General features: G+C 39.5%; 1 protein-coding gene across 1 annotated transcript; it reads right to left on the bottom strand.

Annotated features, from left to right (window-relative positions):
- Positions 1-8,816: 8,816 nt before the first annotated feature.
- Positions 8,817-14,207, bottom strand: LOC124659196 (polyadenylate-binding protein 4-like). Its single transcript, XM_047197132.1, has 6 exons — positions 13,970-14,207; positions 11,528-12,300; positions 11,393-11,458; positions 11,185-11,274; positions 10,085-10,276; positions 8,817-9,146 (listed from the first exon to the last, which is right to left on the bottom strand). Exons 1-6 carry the CDS (start codon positions 14,205-14,207, stop codon positions 8,817-8,819), a joined length of 1,689 nt encoding a protein of 562 aa, XP_047053088.1.
- Positions 14,208-22,675: the final 8,468 nt, after the last annotated feature.

Genomic DNA, 22,675 nt, shown 5'->3' with positions numbered 1-22,675 from the left:
GTACCCCCACAATACCTGAATGCGGGTAAGGCTTAGCTGGAAACTTATGTATTTTAGTATGGGTTCCCTCTAAATAAGCGTCATAGGGGTTATGCTTGAGGCTGCCTCCGTACTTGGTGAAGTGATGTGAAATGACGTGAAATGAGGTGAATGTCCGGCCCAAGCCTCGTGCGGTTCCCGGGCTGACCGCGTGTCTTCACTGGGAGGCCAAGCTCATGGGGAGAGGTGCCTATACTAGAGTATGTAAATGAAAGGTTAGGATTGGTAGTTCGCGTCTTGCGTACGATAAATCGAGGCCGATTACCCACGACGAACTATTGCAATTGTTGTGGCACAAGTGTACAACCTCTGCAGAGTTAAACCTATTCGAATAGCCGCGTCCGCGGTTATGGACGATTGGAAAGGCCATCTTGTTCCGTCATCGAACTTTTCTAAAAATATGAATGGTGACTTGTGATTTGAATTGAAAGGTGACTTTGACTTTGAATCACAGCTGAGTTGTGGGAATGACACTAATGTTCCCACTTGAGTTAGTTGAGCAAATGAAGGTTTTTGATTAGTAAAGTGTTTACGAAATAAAACTGGCTTTATGCAAATGAAACTAGAGCTTAGAACCCCCTTACTATAGTTGATAGTGTTTACCTTAGTATTAGTTTGCGAGTACTTTAAAGTACTCATGGCTGTGTCCCTGGCTATTCAAATGGCCGGACTATGAAGAGGAGTACCGAGAACCGGAAGAAGGACACCGGGACGTCTACGACAACTAGGATCACTCCTGACGTCAACGGTTGCACTGTGGAATAGATGGACTACTACTACGCTACTTTCGCTTCCGCTATGTGTTATGTAATGAATAAATAGAACTTCTATTATTGTAATGAGAATGGATCATGTGATCCTTTATTTGTAAGACGATTATGGTATGTAATGAATGATGTGTTGTGATATCAATCTATTATGTCTCGCAAAAACAATATTCCCGGGATTGCGATGAATGGCATAATAGGCATCTGGACTTAAAAACCCGGGTGTTGACAATAACACTAAGTTTTTTCCATGCAATGGCAACTGAATGGTATAGGAGAAATACCATAGCTATGTTGATTAATGAGGAGGGTAATGAAATAAGTGATCATGACACAATGGCTGGAATGCTTTGGACTGAATACAAAAATAGAATGGGATGCTCCCAAGGTATCTCTATGCAGTTTGATCTTGAGAGAATTTTGCAGAAGGGATAAGATTTGGATGAGCTTACCAAACCTTTTGAGCCAAAGGAGATGGATGAGGTTATAAAAGAAATGCCAGTGGATAGAGCTCCTGGGCCAGATGGATTTAATGGGCTGTTTTTGAAGAAATGTTGGCACATAGTGAAGGAAGATTTTTATAAATTGGCAGCAGACTTTCATAATGAATCACTTCAATTGAGAAATATTAATGGTTCATATATTACCCTGGTACCAAAGAAACAAGTGGCTGTCAGGGTTAATGATTTTCGTCCTATTTCTTTGACAAATGTGTGTGTTAAATTTTTGACAAAACTGGCTGCCAATCGTTTGCAAGGAAAGATTTTGGGTTGTATTCACAAAAACCAGTATGGTTTTTTAAGGAACAGATCTATTCAGGATTGTTTAGCATGATCCTTTGAATATCTTTACCTGTGTCAGATCTCAAAACGGCCAATTGTCATCTTGAAGCTAGATTTTGCGAAGGCTTTTGATACAATAGAGCATGAGGCTATTTTGAAAGTTATGGAATTTAAAGGGTTCAATAGGAAGTGGATAAATTGGGCCAAAGCCATCATGTCTTCGGGTACCTCTTCCATCTTGCTGAATGGAATACCAGGGAAACAATTTGAATGTAAACGAGGGGTTCGCCAAGATGATCCAATATCGCCTTTGTTTTACATTTTTGGATCTGATTTACTTCAAGCAGCAGTTAATGATATGGTGCTTCAAGGAACCCTGTTTAGACCTATTGAAACAAGTGATGAGGATTTCCCAATAGTGCAGTATGCGGACGATACACTGTTAATTCTGCCTGCTGATGGAGGTACAGTTGTTACCACTCAAGGAAACTTTGCAGAAATTCTCAACCTCCACTGGCTTGAAGATAAATTATGAAAAATCATATATACTGCCCATTAATGTATCTGATGATAGAATTCAGCAGTTATCCAGATCTTTTGGATGTCAGGTAGGCAAAATGCCTTTCACATATCTTGGCTTACCCTTGGGAACAAAAAATCCGACAATCACAGAATTATCGCCATTGGTTTGTCGATTAGAAAGAAAGTTGACAGCCGGTTCTAGTTTTCTTTCCCAGGGGGCTCGACTACAGTTGATAAATTCTGCTCTGGCATCCATGCCTCTACACTTCCACTGTTCTTTGCAATTTCCAGTGGGATTAACTAAACAATTGGACAGAATACTGAGACAATGTTTGTGGAGAGATAAGCAAGGGGAACCTAAGCAGTCATTGGCAGACTAGAATATGATCTGTAAGCCTAAGCTTAAAGGAGGGTTGGGGATAGTGGATTTTCAAAAAAAGAATGCAGCCTTGCTTATCAAATTCCTTGACAAATTTACAATAAGCAAGATCTACCCTAGGTAAATTTGGTATGGGATGCCTACTACCAGGAGAAAGTTCCACATGCAGAGAACATTTGTGGATCTTTTTGGTGAAAAGATGTAATAAAGCAGGTTGATAATCTTAGAGGTGTGGCTAAAGTGCAGCATGGGAGAGGTGATACATTATTGTTTTGGTCTGACAATTGGGAAATACAAAATTCTTCTCAGCCAATGTGTAGAATATTTCCCAGATTATATTCTTTTGTGATCAATGAAAACTGCTCAGTAGCTCAGGTCTATCAGTCACAGGAGATGGGGAATTTGTTTCATAGGCCTCTATCTATTCAAGCCTATCAGGAGTTGTTGGAGCTACAGGGTATTATGCAGAATAATCCATTACCTGAAAGTAGAGATGTTTGGAAGTACTGTTGGGGTGACAAATATACTGCTAGAAGTTTCTATGCACACATTCATTCACATATATAGGTGCCTAGGATCTATAAGTGGCTCTGGAATTCATGTTGTATCATGAAGATTAAGGTGTTTGCATGGTTATTACTATCAGATAGATTATATACAAGGGATTTATTGCAGCGTAGACATTGGAAGGTGACTGAGGGGGGGGGGGGTTATGAGGATCGGATACATTTGTTTTTTGAGTGCAACTTTAGTCTGAGAATTTGGAACTACCTGCAGATAAAATGGCAGCCGCATGATTATATGAAGAAAGTGTTAGATCATGCCAGAAGAAGTTTTGGGCATCCTTTCTTTATGGAAGTAATGATGATTGTTTGTTGGAACATATGGATAATCAGAAATGGAAAAATCTTCAGAAATGAGAAGTGCTCTTTCACTAAGTGGAAAAGTAAATTCATCCAGGATATCACTCTGCTGCAATATAGAACTAAAGAAAAGCATAGGGATAGTCTTCTTGCTTGGATTAAGTCTCTACCTTAGAGGCATTGATCCGCTTTCTTCTTTTTCCAGTTTTCTTTAGTTTTCTTTAGTTTTTCAGTTTTGTATATACTGTAAACTTCTTTTTTATAAATAAATAAAATTATGCTGTGGGGCTTTGCCTCACAGTCCAGGGTAAAAAAAAACACTTGGAAACATGTTTTTATGTTAGGGAGATCATACGCACCCGGGAATCGACTTGAGTTTCACCTTCCACTTCAGGTACCAACATATATACCTCTGCATCTATTATGATCGGAGGGAATAATTAATTTCAATATTTCTCAACCAACGATATCTATCTCTTAGCATGCATACGACAGCAGATTGAATGCAAAGGATGAGAAGACTGCAAAAGGATAAGAGAAGACACGCACCGTCCTCCCGCGAGTGGAAATTGACGTAACCGTAGCACAATGAACTGTGGGCGATGTCATGGCATATGCAAAGAGACATGACGGGCGCGACCTGGCAGAAGATGGAGTATAGCTACCCCTCCGCGACAGGGAAACGATGTCATGATCAGGGCCAGGAGTTAACAGCTTGGCGTTGCCGCGGGTGTTTTCCTACCGGCGGAGCTATACTGGGTACTCTGGAACTTGGGTTGAGAATAGGGTGTGTCTATATCCCAAGTCTCAGTCAACTCAGAAAAGTGTAACTACAGTTTAAAGAAAAGTGTAACTCGGTCCAGTTACACATTTCTGGCATAAAAGTGCAATTACACTTTTTAATTTAAAATGTAACTCAAACATTTTTTGTAAGTGATTTAGATTTAAGAAATTCTCAGTTGACTGAGACATAGCAAAACCGTTGAGAATATCCTCAAGAACCTGCAGTACTGAGTACTCAATCCAGGTCCAGGGCGGGTGGAATGCATTTTTTGCATTGATGCATCTTCACTGTGTGTTCTATGACAGGCCTTTGCAGAGCGAAAACACATTTGCAATAACCAAGAACATCAAACAAAAGTACAACTCGACAGGAATGCCATCAATTTAGATCAAACCAGGAACACTTAATTACTCTCCAACCATCAATAAGAGTCTACTATGAAGAATGAATAAGCCAAGAATAAGCATATGGGGTACTGGAGTTAGGGATGGTGATATTTTGTGGGGCTTATTTCAGTGCCAGTTTGTGTGTGAGTGTGTTGCTTTTATAGAATGTGCTGAGACATATATCCAAGTGGTGTTGCCAGTATTGTGCTTGACTGATATTTGTATGGGTACAGCCATGGTTTCTAGTGATTTTGTGTCTGTTAAGGGTGGTTTTGTCAGTATGATTTATTGTCAACGGTTTTTGTATTTGAGGTAGCTGTGGGCTGATATTATGTGTCAGCTTTGGCATACTTTCTTTGTTATGTGGTCTATTAATGAGCATATTATCTAAGAGAAAGTGGAGAATTCTATGTTGGAATGTGAGAGGTATCAATGCTGAAAATAGACAGAGGCAAGTACGAGCAAAAATTGAGGAAAGTGAATGTGACATTATATGTTTACAAGAAACAAAATGTGAGAGCTTTGATTGGAGAGCTATTCGAAAATTCTGTCCAAAACATTTTGATTGCTTTGTGTGTGCTCCTTCGGTGGGTGCATCAGGGGGGATTTTGGTGCTTTGAACTCTGCTATTTTTTCAGGAGTTTTGGTGCAAACAAAGAAATATGGCATTATTATCAACTTCACCTCTATGCACAATAATGAAATATGGACTATGGGGTGTGTTTATGGGCCTTGTCAGGGTGTGGAGAGAGATAACTTTGTTTCCTGGCTATATAACTTGCAAATACCTCCCGAAGCAAATTGGTTGATGCTTGGAGATTTCAATTTTATGCGCTCGCAAGATAATAGAAATAAGCCTGGAGGGGACATTCATGATATGTTTCTATTTAATGTAATCATTGGTCATTTAGGGCTGTTGGAACGTCCAATAAAAGGACGTGCATATACATGGTCAAACATGCAAAAAGACCCATTATTAGAGCAATTGGACTGGTTCTTTACTAGTGCAAATTGGATTTCCTCTTTTCCTAATAATATGGTGATTCCCTTAGCCAAGAATGGGCCTGATCATGTGCCATGTGTTGTCAACATTGACACAAACATTCCAAAAGCTAAGATTTTTCGATTTGATAATTATTGGGTGGATATGCCTGGGTTCTTGGAATGTGTTACCAATTCTTAGGCAAAGGAATCAAGCAAAAAGTACATTTCAGCCAAAATGGCTGATAAGCTAAAGATGCTGAGGTATGAACTAAAAAAGTGGCACGTGAGTTTGGCCAAATTAAAAGCTCTGATACAAAAATGCAATGAAGTGATCTTGGCTTTGGACACTTTGGAAGAATTGAGGCCTCTTTACAGAGTGGAATTTAGTTTTAGAAATGTTGTCAAATCACACTTGGATGAGTTGTTATTGGCTGAATGCAATTACTAGAGAAAGAGATGTACTATCAGGTGGATCAAACAAGGGGAAGATAACACTAAGTTTTTCCATGCAATGGCAACTGAAAGGTATAGGAGAAATACCATAGCTATGTTGATTAATGAGGAGGGTAATGAAATAAGTGATCATGACACAATGGCTGGAATGCTTTGGACTGAATACAAAAATAGAATGGGATGCTCCCAAGGTATCTCTATGCAGTTTGATCTTGAGAGAATTTTGCAGAAGGGAGAAGATTTGGATGAGCTTACCAAACCTTTTGAGCAAAAGGAGATGGATGAGGTTATAAAAGAAATGCCAGTGGATAGAGCTCCTGGGCCAGATGGATTTAATGGGCTGTTTTTGAAGAAATGTTGGCACATAGTGAAGGAAGATTTTTATAAATTGGCAGCAGACTTTCATAATGAATCACTTCAATTGAGAAATATTAATGGTTCATATATTACCCTGGTACCAAAGAAACAAGTGGCTGTCAGGGTTAATGATTTTCGTCCTATTTCTTTGACAAATGTGTGTGTTAAATTTTTGACAAAACTGGCTGCCAATCGTTTGCAAGGAAAGATTTTGGGTTGTATTCACAAAAACCAGTATGGTTTTTTAAGGAACAGATCTATTCAGGATTGTTTAGCATGGTCCTTAGAATATCTTTACCTGTGTCAGATCTCAAAACGGCCAATTGTCATCTTGAAACTAGATTTTGCGAAGGCTTTTGATACAATAGAGCATGAGGCTATTTTGAAAGTTATGGAATTTAAAGGGTTCAATAGGAAGTGGATAAATTGGGCCAAAGCCATCATGTCTTCGGGTACCTCTTCCATCTTGCTGAATGGAATACCAGGGAAACAATTTGAATGAAGACGAGGGGTTCGCCAAGGTGATCCAATATCGCCTTTGTTTTACATTTTTGGATCTGATTTACTTCAGTCAGCAGTTAATGATATGGTGCTTCAAGGAACCCTGTTTAGACCTATTGAAACAAGTGATGAGGATTTCCCAATAGTGCAGTATGCGGACGATACACTGTTAATTCTGCCTGCTGATGAGGTACAGTTGTTAGCACTCAAGGAAACTTTGCAGAAATTCTCAACCTCCACTGGCTTGAAGATAAATTATGAAAAATCATATATGCTGCCCATTAATGTGCGTGATGATAGAATTCAGCAGTTATCCATATCTTTTGGATGTCAGGTAGGCAAAATGCCTTTCACATATCTTGGCTTACCCTTGGGAACAACAAAACCGACAATCACAGAATTATCGCCATTGGTTTGTCGATTAGAAAGAAAGTTGACAGCCACTTCTAGTTTTCTTTCCCGGGGGCTCGACTACAGTTGATAAATTCTGCTCTGGCATCCATGCCTCTACACTTCCTCTATTCTTTGCAATTGCCAGTGGGATTAACTAAACAATTGGACAGAATACTGAGACAATGTTTGTGGAGAGATAAGGAAGGGGAACCTAAGCAGTTTGAGAATTTGGAGCTACCTGCAGATAAAATGGCAGCCGCATGATTATATGCAGAAAGTGTTAGATCAGGCCAGAAGAAGTTTTGGGCATCCTTTCTTTATGGAAGTAATGATGATTGCTTGTTGGAACATATGGATAATCAGAAATGAGAAGTGCTCTTTCACTAAGTGGAAAAGTAAATTCATCCAGGATATCACTCTGCTGCAATATAGAACTAAAGCAAAGCATAGGGATAGTCTTCTTGCTTGGATTAAGTCTCTACCTTGGAGGCATTGATCTGCTTTCTTCTTTTTTCAGTTTTCTTTAGTTTTCTTTAGTTTTTCAGTTTTGTATATAATGTAAACTTCTTTTTTCTAAATAAATAAAATTATGTTGTGGGGCTATGCCTCACAGTCCAGGGTCAAAAAAAATACTTGGAAAAATGTTTTTATGTTAGAGAGATCATACGCACCCGGGAGCCGAATTGAGTTTCACCTTCCACTTCAGGTACCAAGATATATATCTTTGCATCTATTATGATCGGAGGGAATAATTAATTTCAATATTTCTCAACCAACGATATCTATCTCTTAGCATGCATACGATAGCAGATTGAATGCAAAGGATGAGAAGACTGCAAAAGGATAAGAGAAGACGCGCACCGTCCTCCCGCGAGTGGAAATTGACGTAACCGTAGCACAATGAACTGTGGGCGATGTCATGGCAGATGCAAAGAGACATGACGGGCGCGACCTGGCAGAAGATGGAGTATAGCTACCCCTCCGCGACAGGGAAACTATGTCATGATCAGGGCCAGGAGTGAACAGCTTGGCGTTGCCGCGGGTGTTTTCCTACCGGCGGAGCTATACTGGGTACTCTGGAACTTGGGTTGAGAATAGGGTGTGTCTATATCTCAAGTCTCAGTCAACTCAGAAAAGTGTAACTACAGTTTAAAGAAAAGTGTAACTCGGTCCAGTTACACATTTCTGGCATAAAAGTGCAATTACACTTTTTAATAGAAAAATGTAACTCAAACATTTTTTGTAAGTGATTTAGACTTAAGAAATTCTCAGTTGACTGAGACATAGCAAAACCGTTGAGAATATCCTCAAGAACCTGCAGTACTGAGTACTCAATCCAGGTCCAGTGCGGGTGGAATGCATTTTTTCAATTGATGCATCTTCACTGTGTGTTCTATGACAGGCCTTTGCAGAGAGAAAACACATTTGCAATAACCAAGAACAGCAAACAAAAGTACAACTCGACAGAAATGCCATCAATTTATATCAAACCAGGAACACTTAATTACTCTCCAACCATCAATAAGAGTGCATCCTAACATGTATAAAACTTAAAAGTAACTCAGCTTTGACATCAATCAGACCAAACCATCAATTATATCATTTCTCAAGCATTGGATGGCAAAGGCGCGGAAGCGAGTTCAGCAGAGTCGTCAGAAACACTCGAGGGCGACGGTGCAGAATCGAGGTCGGTAGTGTCGTGTGAAGCATTCGAGGATGACAGTGCGGAAGCAAGGTCAGCAGCATCACCGAATTCTTCTACTTTCCTTTGTTGCAGAGCTTCTATTGCTTGTGAAATCTTAACACGGAGATCACTCGCAGACTCTATCAGGTGCAGGACCTCAGTCTTCTCCATCTCAAGTAGCATCCCAGTTACCTTTGCAGCAAATTCAGGCTCCACTTGTTCAACCAACGAGTACAACTTCTCGCCCAGAATCTAAAAAACAAAAAAAAGTTCAAACTAAAAATCCACCCTTCATTAACATAAATGGTAACTACGAGCACGACATTAAATGTATAGCTAACTACCCGCGCGTTGCCGCGAACTAATATAAACATAAGTATTTCTCTATCGGAAAATCTTGTTATACATCTTCCTTCATGCAACTACTTCTCCACCCTTTCTAATACGTTTGTTGAGAAAAAACACATATTGTTTTTTTCCCATAAAGACGCAATTGATATCGACACCCAATATAACAGAAGAAATATTGTAGGGCACCGTGCCACGAACACCACCATCACCAACAACACCTTAGTGCAGAAAAAGAAAAGATACAGACTACATATTCTAGGAAGTATTTTAGCATTGCTAGCAAATCGTTCACGCATTATAATTTACATGTCAGCTGACATCGACGATATCTCAGTTGGACATTGGCCTGTCTCGTTGCCCGTCAGATCTCTCTTCTTCATCTTGCCTCTTCACGATGAAATGTTTAGCCGAAGCATCCAAAGTTGTCAATTAAGCAAGTTGACGAGATCTGATAGCACTAAGGTGGCACGACCCTAGCAGCCTGCACCCGGCAATCAGGATGGGTCTATATCGGACCTTAAGTTGTAACGTATGATTTCTTAACTGGTTCTGTTCTGATCGGAATAGACTGGTTTTTCTACGATCGCTACCCGGAAGACCGGGCGCGTATCTGATGGGTACTGGCTGGTTTTTTGCTATCGCTACGCACAAGACCCCGCGCGGGACACGACGTAACCTTTTTTTCCCAATCGCTAGAGATCAGGTGATGCGAGGTAGGACGTACGACGTACGACCGATTGCCGGTTAATAGTAAAGATAGTTGTTCAATGAGCACACTCTAATATAGTGTGAAAGATGGCACCTTACAAGCATGAAAAGTAGAGTTAAATTGTCCTCACCTCATGTTGTTTCTCTGCATCAACAGAAGCTAGAGCGTTGTTGTTGTTTGCAATATATGGAGAAGGGACAGTAATATCAGTTTGTGTGAAGCCATGGGCTACAATGGAAGTCGAGAGACGTAGGGGAACCATCGCAGCCGTTGCAGCTCCATTCATGTATGTGACGTCTTGATTGAAAATTGGGTGAACCATCTGCATAGTAAAATCACAAAAAGTCAAGTGAAGTGACTATTTGGTGCTAAAATCTGAACTTAGCTAGATACATCCATTATCAAACATCATGTGTGTTCAGGATTAAAACTAGTAATACATGTTAAAGGACCATTTATTCACATGAATACCTGTTGTTGTTGTTGATGTATTTCTCGACCCACTCCACGCCAAGCACCCACCCTATCGCCATGATGCATTGGCCTCGGTATGTTGTGTGACATCATGACGTTAGGGACCAATCCAAGGAATAAATTTTGTCTTGGATATTGTTGATATCCAAAACTTGGAAAGTGTGGTGGCAACACGCCATGCGTCCCTGGAACGGAGTATTGATGGCCAGCAATATTTCGTGGTATTGCGGGTATTACGACTCCAGTGTTTTGAGGACGAGCAAAGTGTGCCTGTCAACAATGTGATCAACATACAAACATATTGTTTGTCTCTCTAGAGTTCTCAACAAAAAGATGGGATATAAGCATTTTAAGCACCTATATGATTCTACAAATAGTAGCAGATTCAATGTCTAGATATTTAGTGACAAAGGCATTACGAGAACTGGTTGTCATTTCCTAACTTTATTTTGACATTAAATACAAGAAAAATTACATGATAAAATAAATATTTACTAACTCCTTGTATGTTTTTCTTCGCTTGAGGTAAACCATTTGCACCCGAACAGTTTAATCTATTTGATCAATTTATGCATAAAAAGGAATGGATAATGACTTTGAGACAACAACTACACAAGGACCCACGACAATGTTACACCAGAGATAAGAACAAATGGTTCACTAAATGTAAAATTACCAAGTCGGATCAAACAAACGAGTCACTAGTTAGTAGGCAAAATACTATCATACAGAAGTCAGTTGTGAACTAAGATTTACCTGTAGTATTGCTCTTCTTTCCTCCTTCCGTTGAGCCACACAAATGTACAAACGTTTTCTTCCAAACAACTTTCCATTCATTTCGTTAATCTATCATAGTAATTCAATACTATTATTTAATAATAAAAGATATTCACTCAAAAGAAAAAATACCATCATTCACAATAAATAGAGATTTATTATGTATTGAACTTACAGCTTTGTGTACAGATTCAACAGTTTTAAATGACACAAAGCCATAGCCCTTGCTCCTTCCGTGTGAATCTACCATAACCTAAAAAATGTAAACAACACTCTGAGCCATGATACCAAAAGAAGAACTAATAAATAAAGAGATAAATACCTTGCATGACCCTATCTCGCCAAAGTTTTCAAATAAGTTTCTCAGATGTACATCACCAATACTATCATCTAGATTCTTCATATACAAATTGAGGCCTTCAAACTGTTTGAATTTTTCATTTCTCTCACGCTCAAACTTGGCCTTCAACTCAGCTTGTCGTTCTTCCTTTTTCTGAGCTCTTCCAACATACATAATCAAATCATTGACCATCTTCCCATTAAGATTTTTAATAGCTTCAATGGCGCACTCTGATCTCTTATAGTTAACAAAGCCAAAACATCTAGAACTCCCATCAGCATCTCTCATGACTAGAACACTAGTAATTTCACCAAATGGTGCAAACTCTTGACGTAAGTTATCATCCGTGAATTCTTTCGGAATGTTCTTTATGTACACATTTGTAAACATGCCCACTTGAATGTTTTGCCTCTCTTGACGCCGGATGAAGAGACTAACAAAAATTTGTTTGCCATTGACCACTGTGCCATTCAAACCGTTGATGGCATCCATAGCAGATTTCTCATTTGTGAATTGAACAAAACCATATCCTTTTGATTGACCATTTAAATAAGTGGCCACTTTACTTGAAAGAATGGTGCCAAAGCTAGAAAACATGTCGTTCAAGCCCTTGTTGTCAATGTTTACCTCAAGATTTTTGATGAACACATTTGCCATTCCATTTCTTCGTAGTGTTGGGTCCCTATTTGAGAACATAACCCGGATAGAATTTCCATTGATAGGCGTAAAATTTAAATATTCCAATGCACGATTGGCTGCAGACAATCACATACCAAGTTGTAAGAGGTAATCAATTCTAATGTCAAGCTCACGTAACTACTAAACAATAGGGATGCATACATAATGCCCCATTTGTGTTACAAAAGAAAGGCGTGGTGTAGCATGATTTATATTATTATATATAATTAATAATGTAACAATATAGTGTATCATATATTTAAAATTACCGAATGTCCAACGACGAAGACAAAGAGTAAATACATATGAATTTGAATATTTTAACCAGAAAAATATCATGTTCATGAGGTGAACATGCAGCCTACCAAGTATAATAATATCATATTTGAATACATACTACACAAACTACATAGAACTCTTAAAGATTAACTTGAAAATGACGGTCTATATTTGGAGCCGTGCACTCATTGTAACAATCAGTATTAATTAAGTTGAAAATAAACTACATCAACGATTAAAAAAACAAAAAAATTATTATTGACTGCCACAAATAAGATAGATAATACCAAGAAGAGAAACATGCCATTTGGTTTACGAGAAAAAAGTAGAGAAAACACACTAGTGAGTTTCTAGTTGTGTTTTACAAATCTCACAATGATTCCATATTTGTTTCCAGAACCATTTCCATGTAAATTATTTTCAGATCAAGTACCCGAATCGGATTCGGATTCCGACAGTCGTGTCTATGTTCAGCCAACATTTCTACAACTAGTGGTGAAACTAGAAACTATCCACGGATTGTAACAACAAAGGTCCCCTAAAAAAATTACGACATATCAATCATATTATTTTCAAATGTGCGATATTCCGAAGCCACTCCACTATGATACTATTTGGAAGTTTATTCCTAATTTATTGCAGCCTAGACAGTAAATAAGTGCATGAAAATTTGAGCTTAATGATAAAAAATCTAGGTTCACGAGGTTTAGTCTACATGTATTGTACTCCCTCTATGCCAAATTTCATTTCGTGTCAGTTTTGGTCAAAGTAAAACTTTGTAGAGTACACACGTTACATTGTTAGTAACAACAATTTAACCCCAAAGATCCAAAAGGAAAACTATCTCTACAACTTTAGTAAATGAGATGCTTATGAAGCCATTCACTCACGGCAAATAAGAATGAATCTTAGCTAACTTGGAAATAAGCAACATGATATAATTGAACAAAAAACTACAATTGCTTGATTATGGCTAACTCCCAAATGTGGCACCATAAATAAGATATACAACAGTACAAAACCAAATATAGGAACATCTCACAGACTCACAGTACTATATATCGCGCCAAGTGAGTTCCTAGTTTTTTTTTTCTTTTTCAAAATCATACGCTCCGACTCCGAGTCGGATTACAACCTCATTTCCATGTCATATTTTTTTCGTGTAAATGGTCACCGGATGGGATTTGGATTAAAACACTGGTGTTAGTACCCAATATGTATTAGTACATTCCCATCATAAAACTTCAAATTCTCATCTCCAATGTTCACAACAACAAAGCTGAACTTCTATAGAGGATGACCACAAGTTTTACGAACCTAGTATATATAGTAAGCAACCAGATCTAACAGAAAACATCCCCTAAAACATTACTCCAGCATACATGGAACAACAGATTGAACACAAACGCTTATACAAGAGATGTAAAGACACAGCTGTAAAAAAGGCTGTAAAGACAAGGCACGCACCGTCCTCCCGCAGGTGGAAATTGACGTAACCGTAACCCAATGACCTGCCGGCGATGTCGCGGCAGATGCGGAGAGAAACCACGGGCGCGACCTGGCTGAAGATGGAGTATAGCTGCCCCTCCGTGACACCCTTCTCAAGGTCACCCACGTACAGGGAGGCTGTCGAGCCTACCGCCGGCTCCGCCACACGTAGAGGAGATGGCGTCATGATCGGGACCAGGAGCGGATGGCGTGCCATTGCCGGCGGACGTTCGCCAACCGGAGGAGCCGGCAGATAGTACATTAGCTAGCTACTGCTCTGTCCGAAGCTCGAGCCTCTCCGATGATGCAGTACTGCGTTTGTTGACAGGCATCGTTCCGATCGCACCTCTATTTATTCTGCAAGGCTTTAACCAGATTTAATTGTTCTCTTATTATTTCCCTGGCCATATTAATGTCTGCCTTGTTATAAGAAGATTTTGAATTAATGCTTTGGGTGAGAAGATGCTTATCTACATACATAGTATTAATCACTGCAGGCGTTTTTTTTGAACGGGATTTTGTGTGTGTGAGCGGGATCAGTGTAGGCATGGACTGCAGAGGTCTCAGTTAAACCGAGTCCACCACGTTGCCATTATGGACCGATTGCTGATGCGAGGGTTGTTGGTGGTTTCTTGGAATTTAAATGTGTATAAACTATCAAATATGGATTCTAGTACTTGTCGTAATAGTACCCGCGGGTTCTTTCTGTGGAGCCTTCAAATGCAATATATCGCGGATTAGACAAGATACACACATTTATGATGTATCTATAGTTTTATACACTATTAATATTATGGATCCAAGGAGTAATAAATACTAAATATAGTATCCGCAAAATATATGCCAAACTGTAATCAAAAGAGATTATTTGAGGAGAATCAAAACTATTGATGCCACAGTGATATTTTTGCGGGTACTAAATTGACTAGAAAAATACATTGATGTAACCAATGAATTTACCATTAGAGTTTTATTGAAGGTTTTGACTAGTTCTTAGTCGATAATTCCGAGTCAGATGATGTTGTCTTATAAATTTGTACTAGATGAATAACTTTTAATGTGTAAACATTTTTTCTCACGTGCAACATAAAAATTCCAGTTGCAACTTCGCTTGCAGTTGCAGCATCACTTGCAACAAAAAAAATCTCATTTTCAACCCTACTTATAACTCATAGCACAAATCACGATACAAATCTGATGATCTAGAGTTGACTGAACTCTGAATTAATTCTCAGTCAACTTATGAATTAGTAGAATTTTTTATTAAAAAATAAAGTACGTGTTAATGAAATATACTAGTAACCCGTTCTAATGTATGGGTTACCAACTATTTCTCGATTAACCTAGACCTAGCCGCTTCCTCAATGTATACGCAAAAATGCGGGGGATGCACAAAAATCCATAATTTAGCCTCTCCCAAAAAAACAAGGGGTTTCTATTTTCGTGCCCTCAGATCCTTAGTTGTGCTCAGTTTTCCCCAGCCGCTTAGTTTTTCCTCAGTTTTGTCCAAGCCCTTGTCTGAAACCCTCACAAGGATCTCGGACGGGAGGAATCCCGTTTAGTTGACCGTTGGTTGGTGCTAGCAAGTGGGACCGTTGTTGGTTCCCCGCAGTGGACACGTTGAAAGAACATCTCTCACATTATGTTTTGTGTGTTTGATGTCAATATACGTGATACACTAATGTTTGTTTAAGTGGTACAGGGATTACATAGATATTTATTCATGTGTGTTGGATTTGATCGTCTGTCAAAAGAAATCAGAAAAAGTTGGCCAGGCCGGATAATCCGGGCCGGATATTGTTGAAATATCCGGCCCCCTGATTTTGGCTAAGTCTCATGAGGAAAAGCAGCGCAGTATAGGGGCCGGATTTTTGCCCGGATATTGTCCCGGTATTGTACCAGGGCCGGAATATCCGGGCCGGATATTTTGGAAATATCCGGCCCCCTCGTTTTTGGCTAAGGACTGGAAGAAAAGCAAGTCTGGCATAGGGCCGGACATTTGGCCGGATAAAGTCACAGTTTTGTCCCGAAGGCCGGATTATCCGGGGGGGGGGGGGGGCGGATTATCCGGCCCTTACTTAGGCCGGAATATCCGGCCCCCCGGAAGCTGCAACGGCTCAATTTTGAGGGGAGGTATAAATACCCCCTTCTTCTACCTTGGTTGCTTGCTCAATCATTGCACAAGAAATCTGCCAAGCCACCTCCATTAGAGCCACCTCAAGAAACTCAAGATTTGCAAGATCTCCTTCCTCCCCCAACCAAAGCTCTTGATCTTTGGAGATTCAAAGGAGAAGACACCGATCTACATCCTCACCGAAGCGTTTGATAACCCACAAGTATAGGGGATCGCGGCAGTCTTCGAGGGAAGTAAAACCCAAATTTATTGATTCGACACAAGGGGAGGTAAAGAATACTTATAAGCCTTAACAACTGAGTTGTCAATTCAGCTGCACCTGAAAAAGCACTAGTAACAGGGGTGATGTGAAAGTAGCAGTAATATGAGAGCAATAGTAACAGTAACACAGCAGCAGTAATAGCAATATGAGAGCGATGGCACCGGAAGATAGTTGATACTACTTCCAATGACATGTAGAACAAGTATATTATGATGAGAGATGGACCGGGGTTCCCAGCGATCTACACTAGTGGTAACTCTCCAATAAGTGACAAGTGTTGGGTGAACAAATTACGGTTGGGCAATTGATAGGAATCAAAGCATTAAGACAGAACATCAAGATTATTAATTATGTAGGCATGTTTTCCAATTATAGTCGTACGTGCTCGCAATGAGAAACTTGCACAACATCTTTTGTCCTACCAGCCGGTGGCAGCCGGGCCTCAAGGGAAACTACTGGATATTAAGGTACTCCTTTTAATAGAGTACCGGAGCAAAGCATTAACACTCCGTGAAAACATGTGTCCCTCACATCACTACCATCCCCTCCGGTTGTCCCGATTCTTGTCACTTCGGGGCCATTGGTTCCGGACAGTGACATGTGCATACAACTTGTAGATACAATCTAAGCAATAAGTATAGAGCTTAAATCTAAGATCATGCCACTCGGGCCCTAGTGACAAGCATTAAGAATAACAAGATTGCAGCAACAATAACTTCACAAACTTTATAGATAGACTAATCATAATGTATCATCCATCGGATCCCAACAAACACAACACCGATTACATCGGATGAATCTCAATCATGTAAGGCAGCTCATGAGACCATTGTATTGAAGTACATGGGGGAGAGTATACCGACATAGCTACTGCTAGAACCCGTAGTCCATGGGGGAACTACTCACGGAGCATGGCGGAGGCGGTGGCGTTGATGGAGATGGCTTCCGGGAGCACTTCCCCGTCCCGGCAGGGTGCCGGAACAGAGACTTCTGTCCCCCGAATTGGAGTTTCGCGACGGTGGCGGCGCCCCTGGAGTCTTTCTGGAGTTTCGTCAATTGGTACTGTGTTTTTAGGTCGAAAGGGGTTATATAGGCGAAGAGGCGACGCAGGAGGGTCGACAGGGTGGCCTCACCCTAGGCCGGCGCGGCCAGGGTCTGGCCCGCACCGCCTTGTGGTGTGGTGGCCCCCTGGCCCTCCTCCGACTCTTCTTCGGTGTTCTGGAGCCTTCCGGGAAAAATAGGAGGTTTGGCGTTGATTTCGTCCAATTCCGAGAATATTGCCCGAACAGCCTTTCTGGAACCAAAAACAGCAGAAAACGAGAAGCGGCACCTGTGGCATCTCGTTAATAGGTAGTTCCGGAAAATGCATGAAATCATCATAAAGTGCAAGCAAAACATGTAAGTATTGTCATAAAACAAGCATGGAACGACGAAATTATGGATACGTCGGGGACGTATCGGCATCCCCAAGCTTAGTCCTGCTCGTCCCGAGCAGGTAAACGATAAAAAGAATAATTTCTGTAGTGACATGCTACTTACATAACCTTGATCATACTATTACAAAGCATATTAAATGAATGAAGTGACTCAAGGCAATGATCTATAGTTGCTAACAAATAGATAACATATAGCAAAACTTTTCATGAATAGTACTTTCAAGACAAGCATCAAAAGATTGCACAAGAGTTAACTCATAAAGCAATAGATTCAAAGTAAAGGCATCGAAGCAACACAAAGGAAGATATAAGTTTCAGCGGTTGCTTTCAACTTTCAACATGCATATCTCATGGATAATTGTCAACACAAAGTAATATGATGAATGCAAATATGCAAGTATGTAAGAATCAATGCACAGTTAACACAAGTGTTTGCTTCTAAGATGGAAGGAAGTAGGTATACTGACTCAACATAAAGTAAAAGAATGGCCCTTCGCGAGAGGAAGCATCAATTGCTATATTTGTGCTAGAGCTTTGGTTTTGAAAACATATAGAGAGCACAAAAGTAAAGTTTTGAGAGGTGTTTGTTGTTGTCAACGAATGGTAGTGGGCACTCTAACCCCCTTGCCAGACAAACCTTCAAAGAGCGGCTCCCATTTTATTTTATTTTTGGGTGGCACTCCTTCCAACCTTTCTTTCACAAACCATGGCTAACCGAATCCTCGGGTGCCGGCCAACAATCTCATACCATGAAGGAGTGCCTTTTTATTTTAGTTTTAGTATGATGACACTCCTCCCAACCTTTGCTTACACAAGCCATGGCTAACCGAATCCTTCGGGTGCCGTCCAACAATCACATACCATGGAGGAGTGTCTATTTAGGTTAATTAATTTGGGACCGGGAATCCCATTGCCAGCTCTTTTTGCAAAATTATTGGATAAGCGGATGAAGCCACTAGTCCATTGGTGAAAGTTGCCCAACAAGATTGAAAGATAAACACCACATACTTCCTCATGAGCTATAAAACATTAACACAAATTGAGAAGCATTTTGAATTGTTTAAAGGTAGCACTCAAGCAATTTACTTTGGAATGGCAGGAAATACCACATAGTAGGTAGGTATGGTGGACACAAATGGCATAGTGGTTGGCTCAAGGATTTTGGATGCATGAGAAGTATTCCCTCTCGATACAAGGCTTAGGCTAGCAAGGTTGTTTGAAGCAAACACAAGTATGAACCGGTACAGCAAAACTTACATAAGAACATATCGCAAGCATTATAATACTCTACACTGTCTTCCTTGTTGCTCAAACACTTTTACCAGAAAATATCTAGACCTTAAGAGAGATCAATTATGCAACCAATTTCAACAAGCTTTACGGTAGTTCTCCACTAATAGGTTTAAACTACATGAAAAAAACTTAAACATGATCTATTTGAGAGCTCAAAACAATTGCCAAGTGTCAAATTATCCAAGACATATGAGGCATTTTCTTCTTCCAACCAAATAACCATAAGTATTGTAGCTTCCAACTTTTATCATTGAACATTAAAAGTAAAACGAAGAACAAGTGTTCATATGAAAAAGCAGAGCGTGTCTCTCTCCCAATCAAGGATTGCTAGGATCCGATCTTATTCAAACAAAAACAAAAATAAAAGCACACAGACGCTCCAAATAAAGCACATATGATGTGACCAAATAAAAATATAGTTTCAGGGGAGGAACCTGATAAGTTGATGAAGAAGGGGATGCCTTGGGCATCCCCAAGCTTAGACAGCTTGAATCTTCTTAAAATATGCAGGGATGAACCACGGGGGCATCCCCAAGCTTAGACTTTTCACTCTTCTTGATCATATATCATCCTCCTCTCTTGACCCTTGAAAACTTCCTTCACAACAAACTTCTCATAAACTTCATTAGTGGGGTTAGTACTCAAAAAATTTGAATCCACCTTGGTCCTGTAGTGGCACATTGCAAGAACTCAATAAAACATTAGCTACAGCTCTCTATGTCTAGAAAAGCTCGCTTAAAGTCCACAAGAGACAATGCAAAAAACAGAGACAGAATCTGCCAAAACAGAACAGCCAGTAAAGACGAATTTTAATAAAATAATTCCGTTGCTCAAATCAGAAAACTCAAAACTAATGAAAGTTGCGCACATATCTGAGGAACACTCACGTAAATTGGCATATTTTTCTGATTTTCCTACAGAGAAAACAGCCCAGATTCGTGACAGATAGAAATCTGTTTCTGCGCAGAAATCCAAATCTAGTATCAACCTTCGATTAGAGGCTTCACTTGGCACAACAAAACACAAAACTAAGATAAGGAGAGGTTGCTACAGTAGTAAACAACTTCCAAGACACAAATATAAAATAAAGTACTGTAGCAAAATAAAACATGGGTTATCTCCCAAGAAGTTGCTTTCTTTATAGCCATTAAGATGGGCTCAGCAGTTTTAATGATGCACTCGCAAGAAATAGTATTTGAAGCAAAAGAGAGCATCAAGAGGCAAATTCAAAACACATTTAAGTCTAACATGCTTCCTATGCAAAGGAATCTTGTACACAAATAAATTCATGAAGAACAAAGTGACAAGCATAAGAAGATAGAACAAGTGTAACTTCAACAATTTCAGCATATAGAGAGGTGTATTAGTACCATGAAAATTTCTACTACCATATTTTCCTCTCTCATAATAATTTTCAGTAGCTTCATGAATAAACTCAACAATATAACTATCACATGCAGCATGCTTCTCATGATTTCCAAACACATAATTTTTATCAAGTTCAAGAATAGTGGAATAAAAACTTTCAAACTTACTTTTATTAATAATATAACAAGGTAGTTGATCAATCTCAAGAGATATGGGACTCATAGAATAAGTCAAGAACTCTCCAATCCCATTTTCATTAGTAGTACAATTAATAGTATCAAGTAACATAGGACCATCATCTAGAGCTTTATCATAAACATTTGCCATGCAAAATTCTTTAGTACCATGCATTTCGACATTAGGAACAAACAAAGCATTATCATAAGATTTATCAAAGTAGCATGGATTATCATAAATAACAGTAGCATAATTATCTCCACAAGTTTTACTCATAGGTAATATTTCAAGAGAATCCACAGGAACATAACATTCAACCTCTTCCGGTAAGCATGGAGGACAATCAAATAGTGTAAGAGATAAAGAGTTACTCTCATTAGAAGGTTGGCATGGGTAGCTAATCCATTCTTCCTCCTTTTGTTCGTCGCTCTCCTCTTCTTTTTCATCCAATGAGCTTTTAAGTTCATCAATTTCCTCCTCTTTTTCATCCAATGAGCTTTCAGGTTCATCAATTTCTTCTTCCACCGGTTCCTGCAAATTGTGAGTGCATTCTTGTGCATTAATGTGTCTCTCTTTATAATCAAGGATATAAGGATTCCTACTGTAGCATTATATGCAAGAATTAAGGATAGTAGAGACATAATCTTTAAGGTCCTTACAAATAGCACAAGTTTCATAATTCTTAACCATGAAGGATTCTATCTCAGAGGCTCCCATAAATAAGACAAATTGTTCTACCTCTTCGAACCCATAATGAATATAGTAATTCCGATTATAGCTCTTAATAAAATATTCCTCACTAAAGCCACATTGAAATTTAAGATGTTTAGTATCCTGTTGAGAGCAATAGTTTATATCATGGCGTCTAAGCAAGATTCTAGCAATTGTATTCAATTTTTCTATCATAGCACTCATTATTTTACCAGTTCTTGATTCTCTATAACAATTATAACATTCCATAAGCTCCAAGTAGGTTGTGGGTTCTCCCATAACAGCAGTTTTTAATTTTTTGGTTTTTCAAATTTTTATGGATTTTCAGGTATATGAGGAAAATAAAACAAGACAAAAACAAACTAAGCAAAAGTAAACTAAGAAAAATAATACTAGACAGAAATAAACTAAGCACAAATAAACTAGACAAAAGTAAACTAAGCAAAACAAAATAAAAACAAAATAAAAACAGAGAGAGAGGTAGAGTGTACTCCCCAGGTGAACTTATGAGTAGAGCTATGCCTCCCTGGCAACGGCACCAGAAAATAGTCTTGATAACCCACAAGTATAGGGGATCGCGGCAGTCTTCGAGGGAAGTAAAACCCAAATTTATTGATTCGACACAAGGGGAGGTAAAGAATACTTATAAGCCTTAACAGCTGAGTTGTCAATTCAGCTGCACCTGGAAAAGCACTGGTAACAGGGGTGATGTGAAAGTAGCAGTAATATGAGAGCAATAGTAACAGTAACACAGCAGCAGTAATAGCAATATGAGAGTGATGGCACCAGAAGATAGTTGATACTACTTCCAATTGGTACTGTGTTTTTAGGTCGAAAGGGGTTATATAGGCGAAGAGGCGGCGCAGGAGGGTCGACAGGGTGGCCTCACCCTAGGCCGGCGCGGCCAGGGTCTGGCCCGCGCCGCCTTGTGGTGTGGTGGCCCCCTGGCCCTCCTCCGACTCTTCTTCGGTGTTCTGGAGCCTTCAGGAAAAATAGGAGGTTTGGCGTTGATTTCGTCCAATTCCGAGAATATTGCCCGAACAGCCTTTACGGAACCAAAAACAACGAAAACGAGAGCGGCACTGTGGCATCTCGTTAATAGGTTAGTTCCGGAAAATGCATGAAATCATCATAAAGTGCAAGCAAAACATGTAAGTATTGTCATAAAACAAGCATGGAACGACGAAATTATGGATACGTCGGGGACGTATCGGCGTTCTTCATTTCCCCCTCTCTTGTTTGAGGGATCTCATGCTAGTGTTCCTATTTGGTTCCCTAGTTGATTTGTGTTGATGTATTGTTGT

Source organism: Lolium rigidum, chromosome 1, assembly GCF_022539505.1.
Source record: "Lolium rigidum isolate FL_2022 chromosome 1, APGP_CSIRO_Lrig_0.1, whole genome shotgun sequence".
Classification (NCBI taxonomy): Eukaryota; Viridiplantae; Streptophyta; class Magnoliopsida; order Poales; family Poaceae; genus Lolium; species Lolium rigidum.
This window is presented reverse-complemented; position numbering and strand designations above follow the sequence as displayed.

Excerpts from the sequence above, each read along its gene's own strand:
- LOC124659196 (XM_047197132.1), bottom strand. The coding sequence starts at position 14,207 with ATGGCACGCCATCCGCTCCTGGTCCCGATCATGACGCCATCTCCTCTA. Across the intron at positions 12,301-13,969 it reads TTTCCACCTGCGGGAGGACG|CCAATCGTGCATTGGAATAT; the intron begins GTGCGTGCCTTG and ends GATTGTCTGCAG. Across the intron at positions 9,147-10,084 it reads ATGCAGAGAAACAACATGAG|ATTCTGGGCGAGAAGTTGTA; the intron begins GTGAGGACAATT and ends TTTGTTTTTTAG.